Below are 15275 nucleotides of genomic sequence, written 5' to 3'. Positions count from 1 at the left end.
TGCTTCCTCTCTCTCTTTCTTGCCTAGGCAGCCCGCTGGCCCCAAATCTCCACAGGCTCCTGGCAACAGAGGCTGAGATCCTTGCCAGGGCAGGGGGAGGGGGAAGGGCCGGGTGTCCCAAGCTCTGAGCCAGGAGGACAGGGGGAGCGCTGAGGGAAGGGGTGCTGCGTGGGCCGCCCAGCCACCACCCGACATGCCCAACGCCTGCTTGTGGGCTGGCAATTATTTAAAAACCATCCATCTGATTCCAAGCTTCTTGGACTTTATTTTACATCTGAATGTACAGAAACCCTCAGGCTCTGCTCCTCTGCCCCAGGGGCACCCCTGCTCTGTGCGCCCCCACTCCTTCCTGCCCCTGGAGCTCCAGGGGCCTCATTAAAGCTCCCAGGCCCACCGGCCATTCCCTTTCATCCACTTCTCAGCCCTTCCCACCAAGGACAGAGTTTGTGAATCCAAAGCACTTCCATTCATCCGATGGACTCTCCTAAGTCACTGGGGGAGGAAGGCAGACCTCCAGGCTGCCCTGCCCCCGCCCCCCGCTCCCCTTGCCCAGGGCTGCCTCAGTTTCACTGACATTTCGCATGGAGATAATGCAAACTTTAGTGTCTATTGGTCGAGGCTGTCCACTCTCGCTGCCCACCTCCTCTCACCCTGATGCCACTGGTCAGACTCCTCCCTCTCCGGGGCCCGGATTCCCAGTCTATGATCAGGCAACTGCCGCATTCCTGGCATAGTCCTGCCTGATGGGCCACAGGCTTCATCCTGGCCACCGAAGGTCTCTGAGGCAGCGAAACTACTCCGCGTGGTGCCATGAGGTGGACACACGTCACTGCATTTGTCCAGGCCATTACACACTTGTAGAATGTACACACCAGCGAGAGGGAGCCGCTCTGGTGGGGACGTGGGTGGGGGGAGACCACCCTTGTGGGGACAGGGATATATACTTGTCTCCTGTACTTTCTGCTCAATTTTGCTGTGAACCTGAAACTTCTCTAGAAGAAAAGGTGACTGTAGGAGTGCATCGTACTTCCCCAAAAGGCAAACACCTCAGCCATGAGTCCCACCCAGGCACCCCTTCCTTACGGGAAAACAAACTACACCACAGCATAGAAGAGCTCGTCCGGAACACCTCGCATGGAGGCAGGAACCACCACAGCGTCCCCGGAGAGGGGACGTTCCCCACCCTCTCCCCTGAGGATTCCCAGGAGACCTCAGGTGTTGAAGAGGAAAGGGGACTCGGCGGCCTCATGAGGCTCCTGCTAAAACGTTTTTCCGATTTCACAAGAGAACCCAAGAATGCCTGGGCCTGAGAGCCACGGGAAGTTTAGTTTTAGACTTTTCCTCCGAAGTCCAGCTACCAAACAGCTCAGCGTGGGTCCTGAGTCCTGAGCCCCTCAGTTCTTCCCTGAAATTCAGACATAGAGCCCCGTGTCTCTGTCAATAGTTTGCCAACGAAGGGCCTGGGGTTCCCTCCACCCTCACCCACTTTTCCGCCACTGGAGCATCACTGCTTTGAACCCACTGCCCCCACTGCCCCCACTCCCAAGGCCTGGGCTCCCAGCTGTCAGGTGGGAACAGGCTCAGCCTCTGCCCTCCCTGACGCTCGGGGCTCTCCCTTCCTCCTGCAGGCCGGACGCGAGTCCTCGCCTGCCGCCACCACTGCAGAGAATGGAGGCGGCAAGAAGAAGCAGAAAGAGAGGGAGCTGGATGAGCTGAAAAAGGAGGTGGCCATGGTGAGGCCCTCTGCCCCCCACCCTACCCCTCCTCGCCTCACCTCTGGCCTCTCATTGACCTCACATACATTCTAAACACACACACACACACACGCAGCCTCCCTCCTCACGGTAATTCAGTCTCCATTCCCCAGGACGACCACAAGCTGTCCTTGGATGAGCTGGGCCGCAAATACCAAGTGGACCTGTCCAAGGTGAGTGGAGGGGCTCGGAGGACACCAAAGAGGTGAGAGAACCACGCAGCGGCATCAGGAGCAAGGGGCCATCCACCTGTAATCCAACCCTTTTTACAGATGGGGAAACCGAGGCCCGGTGACTAATTGGTGGCAGAATCAGAACAAGAACCCAGATGCCCTGCTTCCTAGTCTTGAGCCCTTTTCCTGTGTACCCACCCGAAAGCCAGGATCTTGGGGACCCAGGCCCCATGGGCCTCCAGGCAGGGCTCTCTCTCCCTCAAGCAGCTTCAGTGTTGCACCGTCTCATGGTACTGACATACATGAAATTGGGGAGTGACCTATTACTATTCTGACAGTGGCATGTTGGGGCCCCGCTATGTATGTACGTGTTACATACATTTTTCTAATCCTTGCAACCTTGAGGGAAAGGTGCTGGGGACCTCTTTCTCAGAGCAAAGAGACTCAGAGGAGGAGCGCAGCTTCCCAAGGTCACATCCATAGTAAGCAGCACAGTCAGATTGCCAAGCCCATCAGTTTGAAAAAGAAAAACATTATTAATAAAAAATATGGTCGTGTGACCTCCTCCTGTAGGCCCTCCGGGATTGCCCTTTTGAAAAGTCTATGCCCCCATTGCTCTAACCTTATTTCCCTGAGTAACACTTCCACTGTCTGGCACTAATATCATTTATTGTGTGTCACCTCCCTAGAACATAAGCTCCGCAAAGCAAGGACTCTGTGGGTCTTGTCCATCTCTGGGCAGAGCTGATAATAGAGCCTTGCATTCAAAACACATTTATTAAATCAATGAGTGGACAGATAGAAAGATAAATAAAAAGTGTCCTCTGCCTTCAAGGATCTCAAAGTCTGGTAGCAAAGAGGAGTGCCTAGACCTCCAGTGCCATGTGGCGGTGCAGCTCGAATCGTGTCTGGGATGTAATGGATGCAGAGAGGGGCGTCTGAGGCAGCCTGGGCCTGGGAGCAGGGCCGGGCCAGGCTTTCTGGGGAAAGCGATGGGCGATTGCTGAAGCCGAGCGACGCTGATGGTCAATAATGTAGGACTCTTCTTAAATCCTTGGTGCAAGAAACACAAATATTCCTTGGTGATGTGGGGAATGTGAAGGAAGAGAGACGGGGGTGGGGAGGGGAGGAACCAATTGAGATGACTTTCCAGTGAGCCTCAGCCAGGCTGCCTCCAGAGGAGATGATTGTGGCCCCAAATGTGAATCAGTCCAGTGATGACCAGAGAAGGGGCCACATTAAAATCCTCCTCAGCCGTCAAGGCCTCTAACACCCATTGCAAACCCCACCTCCTTCACGTGGCCTCTCCTATGGCCCCTCAGCCCTTCCAAGCAGGTAGGATTTCCCCTCCACCAGGGCCTTACTCCTTGCCAACGAGCTGGCGGGACGTGGTGAGGGGCCAGACTGCTTCTGGATGCAAACTCCCACACTCCTCCTTGCCTCCCTCAGGGTCTCACCAACCAGCGGGCCCAGGACATTCTGGCTCGGGACGGGCCCAACGCCCTCACCCCACCCCCAACAACCCCCGAGTGGGTCAAGTTCTGTCGCCAGCTTTTCGGGGGCTTCTCCATCCTTCTGTGGATTGGGGCCATCCTCTGCTTCCTGGCCTATGGCATCCAGGCTGCCATGGAAGATGAACCATCCAACGACAATGTGAGCTGGAATGCCTGCCCCCCGGACCAGCCCATGACTCTGTCCTCCAACCCCGAATCTCCAGTCTAGCTGGGGGGCAGGGAACAAGACCCTCACGTCACAGGGCCCTTTAGGCTGAAAATGGGTGAGGCTTCTATACATACCTATACGCACCCCAACACACACAGGCACACAATCACTCAAGGATGAGAAAGCCCCTCTCTGTTCCTTTACACTTAAGTGGGCTTGTCTGCCATCCCTCAGTCTTCACACCCTAGAGAAGACCTAGTCCTGGGAACTCCCTAAGACTCTCGCCACGCCTTCCAGCCTTAGGAGGCTGGGGACTGGAAGACTGAGGGGGAAATAAGAGAGAAGGACTTTCCTTGACCATTTTCACTTCCAGTCACAGACAAGGGTAGCTTGTCCCACGTGGCAGGTGCCGCTTGAGGGTTGAGAGACGGGCAGGTCTCTCAAACCCTGTCTCCTTGCCAGCTCTATCTGGGCGTGGTGCTGGCAGCCGTGGTCATTGTCACGGGCTGCTTCTCCTACTACCAAGAGGCCAAGAGCTCCAAGATCATGGACTCCTTCAAGAACATGGTTCCACAGGTAGATGGCCAGGCTGGGCTCTGGGCTGGGGCATACGGTTTCTGGGCGGGTCCAGCTCCTCCCTTCTCAACTTCGAGTTCTGAGATGGAGGCTTGGACAAAAAGTCCCTCTAGGTGTCTACACCAGGACCTAGTTTTGTTGCTAAGGGCTTCTCCTCCTCTTCAGTGGGGTTGAAGGGGAGGTGGAAAAGCAGCAAGAGAGAAAAGTAGGGGTAGAGACTTCATGAGATGCCCATGGCCTCCTTACAGCAAGCCCTCGTCGTGCGGGAGGGTGAGAAGATGCAGATCAACGCGGAGGAAGTGGTGGTGGGAGACCTGGTGGAGGTGAAGGGTGGAGACCGCGTGCCTGCTGACCTCCGGATCATCTCTTCTCATGGCTGTAAGGTGAGGAGGCCATGCCAGAGCAACTGGCGGGGTCTAGGAAGAAGGCCGGATAGAGCTGAGAGGGGCCCAGTTAGAGGTTTGAAGATTGCTAGACAAAGCTTCCAACAAGGAAAAATAAATTTTCAAAACACAATTAAATGGCAATTAGCTTTCCTGCCATTTGATTCTAGACAATCACTTTATGATGCTTGGGCATGTCAGTTAGCCATGTTTCTTTAAAGGTACATGCTTTAAAACCTTAAAGGTTTATTGTGGTTTTTTAAATATATTTTATTGATTTTTTTTACAGAGAGGAAGGGAGAGGGATAGAGAGTTAGAAACATCGATCAGCTGCCTCCTGCACACTCCCTACTGGGGATGTGCCCGCAACCAAGGTACATGCCCTTGACCGGAATCGAACCTGGGACCCTTGAGTCCCCCAGTCTGACGCTCTATCACTGAGCCAAACCGGTTAAGGGCTATTGTCAGATGTTTCATGTACATTCGCAGATGCCATGTAATTAAACTCTGTGAGGACGGTCTAATCATGCAGGGCTGTTGCATGTGGCCACACTAGGCTGTGCCATTTTCATAGACTACAGTGTTGATGGCACCCCCTGGAGTTGTGCAGTGCATAGATTCTGATGACATCCCCCATTTTACAGATGAGTGGAGGTTTAAGCAACTAGCCCAAGGTCACATTAAAATTTTGCAAGAGCTGGGATTCCAAACGAGCGCAGGGACAATAGCCGAGCAAGGCTATAAATATGTGATGAGGACAAGTGTAATTTTGTCCCTCGTGTCATGGAGATTGAGCGCAGTTGGAGTTGGAAGACAGCTGTGTGTGCACAAGTGCGCCTGCCAGGCTGATGACTACACCCTCCCTGCTTCCTCCCCAGGTGGACAACTCATCCCTAACCGGGGAGTCAGAGCCCCAGACCCGCTCCCCTGAGTTTACCCATGAGAACCCCCTGGAGACCCGCAATATCTGTTTCTTCTCTACCAACTGTGTGGAAGGTGAGAGGCCAGCCTGGTGGGGCCCCTCGTCCCAGCACCCACGGAGGGAGGCGTCTGAATCCTGAACCCCCAGCAGGATTGGGGGCTGTGGCTGTACTTACTCATCAAAAACCCTGCTATAGAGGAGGGAACTGAGGACTTGGGGATGGGGATCCCTGAATATTACAGAAATAATCCCTTCCAGAGAGCAGGGTATTGGCTGGGATGGCACAACTCCATGGAAAAGTTACCTCCCACAGAAAGATCTCCGTTCTGTCCACCGTATCACTGAATGGATTCCAAAGCCTTTAGGTCTTGGCCAAGTTCCCCCACCCCTACCACACACACTCACATTTACACACTCTGACACTCACACATCATGCACACATGCACACATATGACACACATCACCCACTCACATGCACACCCGTCCCAAGCCAGCCTTGACTCTTGGGTGTCTTTGGCTTGACTGAAGGCTTCTGTTTCTCCTGGGTTTGGGACTTGTTGCCTCCATCTCTGGCCCTTGCTTTGCCCAGAGCCCCGGGCTGGGGGAGGGGCAGGAAAGCTTCCAAGCCCAGTGGATACTTGGGCCCTCCTTCGGGCTGTAGCCAGGACTGTGCTTCGCCAAGAGAAATTGTCATGCTCAGGCTGCCCAGGTTGCCCCATCCCTGTTCTGGGTTCTAGAGATGACCAAAGGCCAGTGAACCGGGTCAGGGCTGACTCGGAGAGGGTGGAGAGGGCAAGAGCTGGTGGGAGCAAGAGGCCCGACTATGCCAGGGGCCTCAGAAAGTGGGCCCAAGAAGACCTTCCCCACCTCCACACCTTTCTCTTTATATCTGTCATTTCTCTTCAGTGGCTATGTGTTTCTGGGCTTCTCCCCTCTTTCAGCAAGTTGGAATTATAATGAAAATCGCCACACATTAAGTTTCCTAACTTTTTAATGTACTGAGATTCTGAAGTTTGCTCTACATTTTTCACAAATGTTAAATATTCCCATTGCTTACTCTAAAATTGTCCTTGAAGAAAGTATAGGAAATGAATGGAACTAACATTTGATGAGTACCTACGATGTGCTAGGCACAGGTCTAGGTTTTACAGCACAATCTGATTTAATTGTTAAAATAACCCCTAGGTAGGAACTCGAATAAGGATTCAAGCTCAGGTTTGGCTGACTCCAACATGCATGCTCTTCCCACTGCCCCAGCTCTCCTCTCCTGTAGGCCCCTTTAACGTCTACTTGACGGTCAGTAATTGCCTAGCTTCTTTTATGGGATTCATGCCTAATGTTGAGAAAGAAAATCTTAAGACTATATGGAAAACCTATAATAATAAAAGCGTAATATGCTAATTAGACCGGATGTCCTTCCGGACAAAGACAAAGCCTGGGCTGTGAGGGCCGAGCCCCTTGCATGAATTTTGTGCATTGGGCTTCTAGTCCATAATAAGTGCCTGACTTTGTGTTTATAATATGTGAACACATAGTTTGTGGGTAATATGTAGGAGATTGATTTTACTGAAGTACTGCAGGCAATATTTTTGTTTCACTTGTTGAATCTCCTCAGTTTGAACTTTGAGTTTATTTGCAAGCTTTTTCCACAGGCCCAAGTGTAAGAGAAAATAATTTGCTGTTGCACTGAGCTGGGGGTTGGCGATGTGGGCAAGAAGAGAGAGCCCTGGGAGGCACAATCTACTGACACTCTGGGAGCAGAGTCTCTGGTGCATTTACTCTGGGATGGATTTCCTTCCTCAGGAAGTGGGACAGGACACAGATCCTGGGACCCAAGGCACCGAGCCTGGAGTCTCTTCCTGTGTTGCAGGCACTGCCAGGGGCATCGTGATCGCCACAGGTGACCGGACGGTGATGGGCCGCATAGCCACTCTGGCCTCGGGCCTGGAGGTTGGGCGGACCCCGATAGCCATGGAGATTGAACACTTCATCCAGCTGATCACAGGGGTGGCTGTGTTTCTGGGCATCTCCTTCTTCGTGTTGTCCCTCATCCTGGGCTACAGCTGGCTGGAGGCAGTCATCTTCCTCATCGGCATCATCGTAGCCAACGTGCCCGAGGGGCTGCTGGCCACCGTCACTGTGAGTGGTCAGGCGGAGGTGCCACCAGGGGTGGGTCTTGTTACCCTTTCCTCAACAGTGATAGAGGCTTCTTGCTCCTCAGCAATGTTTTCACTGCCAGCCCTTCAAATCACATATCAGATTCTCATTTAATACATGGCTTAGAGTGTGAGTCTGAAAAAGGTCATTTAGTCCACGCCTCAAAGGTTGAGTCTGAAAAATCTCCGGTGGGGCTATACTTTGGCAGACAGTCTCTCTCCCACAGCTTGTCACAGTCGCCTCTTCTCACCACCCATGTGCTATTCATCTACTCCTGTCACCCAGAGCTCGTCCTGGCCAACACTCTTCTGCAAATGCTCTCTCAAAGGTCACCAGTGACCACCGAGCAAACCCAGAGACCTTTTCTCAGCTCCTATGCTCAACTCTGCCGCTGAAAGGAACCCTTCTGTCCACCTGCCGGGAACCCTCTCCTTCACCGATGACTGTGACATGTCACTATCCTGGTTCTCCTCTCCTCTGTCCCCAGCAGGGTCCTCTCCTTCTCCCCAAAATTGAGTCTCAGGCCTCAGCTCTCTGCTCTTCTCCTTAACACACTTAAGTGAGCCCAGTTTTCACTGCCCATTCTGTGTGGGCGACTCTCACATCCCTTCGCCCAGCTCTACTCTGGCCTCTCTGGAGCTGTAGACAAATGTCTTCAACTCCGTACTGGACATTTCACCTAAATATACACCCATGATCTCCATTCAACTGCTCACACCTAGGTCCCACTCGCGTTTGTGGAGTAGGAGCAAGGGAGGAGGGATAGAGCCCATGCTCTGGGGGAAGGTCCTAGACATCTCCGGCTCAGGCTCGGCCCTTTTGTATCCTCCTCTCTTTCTGCCAGGTGTGTCTGACCCTGACAGCCAAGCGCATGGCGAGGAAGAACTGCCTGGTGAAGAACCTGGAGGCGGTGGAGACGCTGGGCTCCACCTCCACCATCTGCTCTGACAAGACGGGCACCCTCACCCAGAACCGTATGACTGTCGCCCATATGTGGTTTGACAACCAGATCCATGAGGCTGACACCACCGAAGACCAGTCTGGTGATTGGGCAGCCCAGAGGGGTGAAGGGGTCTGGAGGAGGGGAGGTAGAGTAGGTGGAGAGAGAGAAGAGCTCTAAAGGGGAACCAAGCTCCTGGTTCTCCCTCATTTTCTCCCAGGGGCCACATTTGACAAGCGATCCGCGACGTGGACGGCCCTGTCTCGGATTGCTGGCCTCTGCAACCGAGCCGTCTTCAAGGGTGGGCAGGAGAACATCTCTGTGTCTAAGGTAGGGGGTCAGGGCCGTCTCCATGGCCTGTGCCCTTTGCTGATGCCCAGCTTCCCCTCCTACCCTTCGGTGGCCTCCAAGGTTTCATGGCCTCTCCTCTTGGTCCTCCATCCTTCTCCGGCCCCACTGTAACACTGAATTCTCCTGGCAGCGCGACACAGCTGGCGACGCCTCTGAGTCAGCTCTGCTCAAGTGCATTGAGCTGTCGTGCGGCTCTGTGAGGAAGATGAGGGACAGGAACCCCAAGGTGGCGGAGATTCCTTTCAACTCCACCAACAAGTACCAGGTCTGGTCAGGGAACTGGGACAGGGGAATGGGAGGGACAGAAGTGAGGGGGTGCACAAAGCCAAGGGGGAGTCATCAACATGAGAAGTGGAGGCATCTGGGCATCATGTCCTCTCACCCCTGTCTTATTCCCCAGGGCAACTTGGGTGACTACATGTCTGGTTGCCATTTCCCCTTAGCTCCCAACCTTCATTCCTTCATTCCTCCAACCCTCTTGACTCTTCCTCCAAGAGCTCCCCATCCTCTGGCCCCGGTCTCTCAGCCCTTTCATCACACTCAGTTGAAACATACTTCTGAAATTTCCTTAGCACATCCCTCCACCTGTAAGCATTTGGGAAATGCCAATAACACAGTCTCAGCTACGTCCTGTGTAGGCCATAGAGGTAAAGTCCCACCGAGGCCAGGTTAGTGGTGGGGATGCTGACAACAAAGCCATCTAGCCCATGCACAAGGCCTGTCTTAACTGATCTGAATAAACATTTGCTGAGTCAATGAATGTCCTAGGAAGGTGACTCTCAGGATACAGGGTTGGGACTTTTGTTTCAAACATCTCTCCACACACAGAAACTGTCCCTATGCCGACAAGGGTTGATGAGTCAGAGGTAATTTTATTAAGGGGGGGTTTCTTACCAGCCTCTGCTCTGTCCCAGGCCCCGTGCTGAGCGTTGGGGCTAATAAGACAATTATGGCCCCCTCTGTCACTGCCCATCCTCTCTCCAGCTGTCCATCCACGAACGAGAAGACAGCCCCCAGAGCCACGTGCTGGTGATGAAGGGGGCCCCCGAGCGCATCCTGGACCGGTGCTCCTCCATCCTGGTGCAGGGCAAGGAGATCCCGCTGGACAAGGAGATGCAAGATGCCTTTCAGAACGCCTACATGGAGCTGGGAGGACTGGGGGAGCGAGTGCTGGGTGAGGGTCCAGAAGCAGGGAGCAGGGCTGAGAGAGGGACTCCCAAGCCCCAGTGGCTTCCCTAGGATGAAGAGCGTTAGGGGTGTTCAGGCAGCCACCTTGCTGCTCTCAATCCTCCCCTCTGCCTCCCCCCTCCTCCTTCAGGGTTCTGTCAACTGAATCTGCCCTCTGGAAAGTTTCCTCGTGGCTTCAAATTCGACACAGAGGAACTGAACTTCCCCACTGAGAAGCTCTGCTTCGTGGGGCTCATGTCCATGATCGACCCTCCGCGGGCGGCTGTGCCTGACGCCGTGGGCAAGTGTCGGAGTGCAGGCATCAAGGTACTGGCCTCACTTCTTCCCCTTCAGCCTCCCTTCCACCCTCGGAAGGTCAAGAGAATGCAGGGGCTGTTGGCCTGGGGGCACCCAAGCCCCTGGTGATGGTTTTCTCGCTGACTGGGAGGGGCAGCCGTCATCTGCAAGGAAAGGTCGGCCACTGCCGTGGAGAGCTCACCCTTCTTGTCCCTTGTGCTCAGAGTGCCCAGTCTCCCACATCGAACCTCTCCCTCCCTGGCATGGCTCATTCTGTTCTGATGGCAAGCTGATACGGCACCCCTATCTTGGGGATATGGTGTCCTGCCCCTCCCAACGACTGCCCACTGCCCCTAGCCATTTGGGGATGGGGTTAGCAGGCTCCAGTCTGCATCCACTCACTCCCCTCCCCTCACCCCACCCCCCACAGAACCCTGCAGACTGGCTCCAGCACTCACTCCCCTTAGCACCCCTCTCCCATGTTTCCTTGTCCAGCTGTCATTGCTTCTCAATGGCCACTCCCTCCTCGGTGCTGCAGTTGCTCTTCATTTAACAAATACAGTGGGGCCTTGACTTATGAGTGTCCAGACTAATGAGTTTTTTGAGATACCAGCTTTCTCTCGGCAGATTTTTTGCATTGAGTTGACAGAGTAATTTGAGTTAACGAGCTCCTTAACGAGCTATGTCTCTGAACGAATTAAACTCGTAAGTTAAGGCCCCACTGTATTTGTCATTTTCCAACTATGTACCAGGCACTGTTCAAGGTGCGGAGATCAACAAACCAACCAACATAAATCCCTTCCATCTTGGAGCTTCCTTTCCTGTTTCAAAGATATATCACTTAAAAAAAACAAAAACACAAAGATACAGCACTTTAGCCCCGGCTGGTGCGTTCAGTGGTTGGAGTGTCGGCCCACGTAATGAAGGGTCTACAAGTTTGATTCCCGGTCAAGGGCACGTAACTGGCCTGCAGGTTCGCTCCCTGCCCCCCGTCAGGGTGCATGTGGGAGGCAACCAGTCAATGTGTCTCTCCCATATCAACGTTTCTCTCTCTCTCTCCTCTCTGCTTACCTCCCTCCCTCCTTTCTACTCTCTGAAAAGCAAAGGAGAAAATATCCTCTGGTGAGGATTAACAAAAAACAAACAAACAAAAAGATAGATACAGCACTTTAACACCCCCCTTAACCTAGTGACTCACCAGGTAGGGTGCCACTGCTTCCTCCTCTTTTTCTCAGCATCTCACCTATTACCACGTAAGTTCAACTTTACCTGTCTCCTGAGGGTCAGGTACTGCGCTAGGCACTGGAGACTCAAAGATGAATAAGATACAGCCTGACCGCCAGAGTTCATGGTCTCTCAGGGGAAACGAATGCCTTTACAATTGATTAATCACAGAACAATCATAATAGCTAGGGGAGTTGAGCACTTACTATAGGTCAGATACTCATAACAAAAACAGCCAATTGTTTTGTAAGACTTTATATGAATCAGGCACTGCTGTTAGCACTAAACCTGTAACATCTCATTTCATCTTCATAACAACCCTGTAAGTAGACACTAATATTTTCCCTTTTTTACACAGAGGGACCAAGGCACAAAGTAGCATGCCCAAGAACACACAGTTCACAAGTGGTAGGGCCAGGATTTGAACCAAGGCAGTCTGCTAGTTCTCAACCATCACACCAGAGGACTTGTCTGTATATGTGTGTCTGTATATGATTTCTGAACCACCTACCACTCTGTCGCTGAGGTAGGCTTCACTATCCCCATTTAAAAATAAAACAAGCTGAGACTTAGAGCGGGTACGTAGCTTTCCCCAAATAAATCTGCGAGGAAGAAGTGGGTTGGCTATATCAAGCATGGCCTGCTCCTTAGCCTGCCTCTTGCCATGATCAGAATTATCACAGAGGCCTGGGGAAGGTCCCTCCATGGGAAGCCACAGCAGGGAGCAGTTAATTCTGCCTCAGGGAATTGGACAATGTTTTATAGAGGGCATGATATTTGATCTGGGCCTTGAAGATTGACAAATATTTTGTAAGGCTGCGAGGGAGAGGAAGGCAGGTCAAGAGCAGGGAACAGCATGTACTCTGTGGTTAGACTGTACCGGGCATTTGTGTGGGTTGCAGGGAGAGGTGGCAGAGGAGCACTGGGAATTGAGACTGAGACGGACCAGGGCCAGGTGGAAGGACTTTGCTTAAATGCCAGACTTGGGCTTTATCCTGGGGTCCACAGAGAGCCACGGGTGTCACAGGACACATCTAGCTTCTAGATGGAGGAAGGCCTCAATTTGGAGAAGAACTGAAGTCAGGGAGACAGGCAAGAAGCGATTGCAATAGTTCAGGCAAGGGACGGTGACCTGAACAAGGGCAGAGACAAAAGGGAGTCGTTACACTCAAGGAACCTTGTGAGAACTTGGTGACTAAACTGGCTATGGGAGGTGAGGAAGATAAAGGGCCTGCATGAAAGGGGTAGTTTCTAAGGCAGGGAGGTGAGCAGCAGGCTTGGTGGTGGTGGCAGTAGAGATAATGAGTTCCATTTGACCTTACATTCAAAGAATCTATAAGACACCCAGGGAGAGATGTTCCAGAGAAAGTTGGAATGTGGTTTAGAGCTCAAGAAAGAGGGCCAGGACTGGAGATTTGATCCAGTTAAACTCTGGATAATTACAAATTGTGCCGGGAAAAGAGCATGGGGTCAAGAAAGAGGAGGAGAATGAAGCCCTGGACCACACCAACATTTAGGGGCGCGTGCAGGAATAGGAACCAGTGATAAGACACAGCTAACAGTTGTTGGGCATCCACCCACGTCACATACTCTTCATGACCTACGTGAAAGGTAGAACTCATCGTCTCCACGTGCTGAGACTCAGTGAGGCACTTGTCTAAGGTCCCAGAGCCGGGGCAAGCCAGCACTTCCACTCAGGTAGCCTTCTGATGCCTAGGCCACTTCTACTGTCTTGGCTGCCTCCCTGAGGAGGGAGGGAAAGGAACCAGAGGGTGGAGAGGAACCAGGAACAAAGGGTTCATGGAGGCCATGGGAGGACATCTTTTTAAGGAGGGTGGTGAGCAGTGCCAAATGCCTGAGAGGAGTCAAGAAGGATGAGGACTTGACCGGAATCAAACCCTGGACCTTTCAGTCCACAGGGCGACACTCTATCCATTGAGCCAAACCAAACTTTGCCTCCAATGTCACAGGCAGCCTGCAACCTGAGCATGTGCCCTTGACTGGACTCGAACCTGGGACCCTTCAGTCTGCAGGCTGATGCTCTATTCACTGAGCCAAACCAGCTAGGGCTTTCTTTCTTTTATTTTAATTTAAATTCTTTATTGTTGAAAGTATTGCATGTCTCCTTTTTCCCCCATTGACCTCTCCCCAGCCACTCCCGCTGCCCAGCACATGCCCTCGCCCCCCTACTGTCTGTGTCCATTGGTCATGCTTACATACATGCACACATCTTTGGTTGACTTCTTACCTCCTCCCTCCCACCCTCCCCATCCTTCCCTCTGAGGTTTGACGGCCTGCTATTGGTTTTCAACTGGGAGGCACATGTAGCCTTGGGGGGGCAGTTTCAGTGGGGTGTTAGGGGTGGAAGAGAAGGCAGTGGGGCCTGGAGAGGCCTCCTTCTTAGTATCTATGTGATTTGCCCCATAAACCCACACATGCAAATGCTATATCCTAGTCCAGCTCTGATTACCTTATGCTTAGAATAGCCTCTTAGCCAGCCTCTCAGATGCCGCCCCTCCCCACCCAGCTCCATCCATTCTGAAACACAATGAACACCAGGGGGAGTGGGGAGGGAGGGCTCTCTCCCTGTCATCCTTACTCCGATCTGACCTGTTAGATGCCCTGCAGCAATCATATTGGACCCTAAGAAAGCCACGTCCTAGTTCTGGCTCCCTGTGCCCTGGAGCCAATCCTGGCCCTTTCTCAGCCTTTGCTGCCTCATAGGTAACAGGAGGAAGCTGTGAAGGGTCCTGCTAGCGCCGACAGTCTCAGAGCCCGTGAACTCCAAACTCCTGAACGACCTTGGAGGTTTCTCTTCCAAGGGACCCTCATTAGCATGTCATTCTGTCATGGCAGCTTTCCTCCATTTAAGCAAACGAGCTCTGATCCCCAGAACACAACTTGTCATTGTCTCTCCCCCGACCTACCGTCTGAACACACACACACACACACACACACACACACACACACACTCACACACGTGCATTCCCATTGTTTTAGCTGGGATCTGTGAGCCCACCATCTGCCTTTTCCTAACTTTGGGAAAGGAATAGGCTGGCAAGGTGGGGGGCCCAGGCTTAATGCTGCTGTCCCGTTCTTCGTTCTCTTTCCTCCTTTCTCCTCCCCTCCAGGTGATCATGGTGACCGGGGACCACCCCATCACAGCCAAGGCCATTGCCAAAGGCGTGGGCATTATATCAGAGGGCAATGAAACTGTGGAGGACATTGCAGCCCGGCTCAACATCCCCGTCAGCCAAGTCAACCCCAGGTGAGGCCTTTGCAGGACGCCCTGCCCCCAGTCAACCCATTCTCTCCCACAGGGCGCCCGAGTCAGACCAGGGAATCGGGATAGCACCTCTGGGACCTGTACTGGCCTTTCCTCTGGTTCCTCAGTCCTGAGTGTGTCCGAGCCGTGTCACTGTTTATCTGTGTGACCTTGGACATGTCCCCTTACCTTCCGGAGCCTCCATTTTCTCGACTACAAAATTAAGATGCTGTCTACACTGCAGAGGGCTATAGCAATGACATATGTATGAGGGAATGAGTGCAAGCCCAGGAAATTGGACTATGATTACACGCATGGCGAGGATCTAGCATTCTAGCATCGCTTCCTGTGAGAGAGAGAGAGAGAGAGAGAGAGAGAGAGGAAAACAGCTCCCGGGCAGGGCG

General features: G+C 52.9%; 1 protein-coding gene across 1 annotated transcript in view; it reads left to right on the top strand.

Annotated features, from left to right (window-relative positions):
* ATP1A2 (ATPase, Na+/K+ transporting, alpha 2 polypeptide) overlaps positions 1-15275 on the top strand; it is a 26354-nt gene that overhangs the window by 2299 nt on the left and 8780 nt on the right. Inside the window, exons 2-14 of the mRNA XM_005857770.2 lie at positions 1629-1733; positions 1868-1927; positions 3377-3580; positions 4052-4165; positions 4414-4548; positions 5427-5544; positions 7341-7609; positions 8472-8670; positions 8788-8897; positions 9049-9183; positions 9903-10092; positions 10237-10412; positions 14738-14874. Coding sequence (XP_005857832.1) covers positions 1629-1733; positions 1868-1927; positions 3377-3580; positions 4052-4165; positions 4414-4548; positions 5427-5544; positions 7341-7609; positions 8472-8670; positions 8788-8897; positions 9049-9183; positions 9903-10092; positions 10237-10412; positions 14738-14874 — 1952 coding nt within the window. The remainder of the gene's footprint in view (positions 1-1628; positions 1734-1867; positions 1928-3376; positions 3581-4051; positions 4166-4413; positions 4549-5426; positions 5545-7340; positions 7610-8471; positions 8671-8787; positions 8898-9048; positions 9184-9902; positions 10093-10236; positions 10413-14737; positions 14875-15275) is intronic.

This window comes from Myotis brandtii, unplaced genomic scaffold (genome assembly GCF_000412655.1).
Source record: "Myotis brandtii unplaced genomic scaffold, ASM41265v1 scaffold1120, whole genome shotgun sequence".
In the NCBI taxonomy this organism is placed as follows: Eukaryota; Metazoa; Chordata; class Mammalia; order Chiroptera; family Vespertilionidae; genus Myotis; species Myotis brandtii.
Note: the sequence above shows the minus strand (reverse complement) of the source record. Positions and strands in the feature narration are given on the sequence as shown.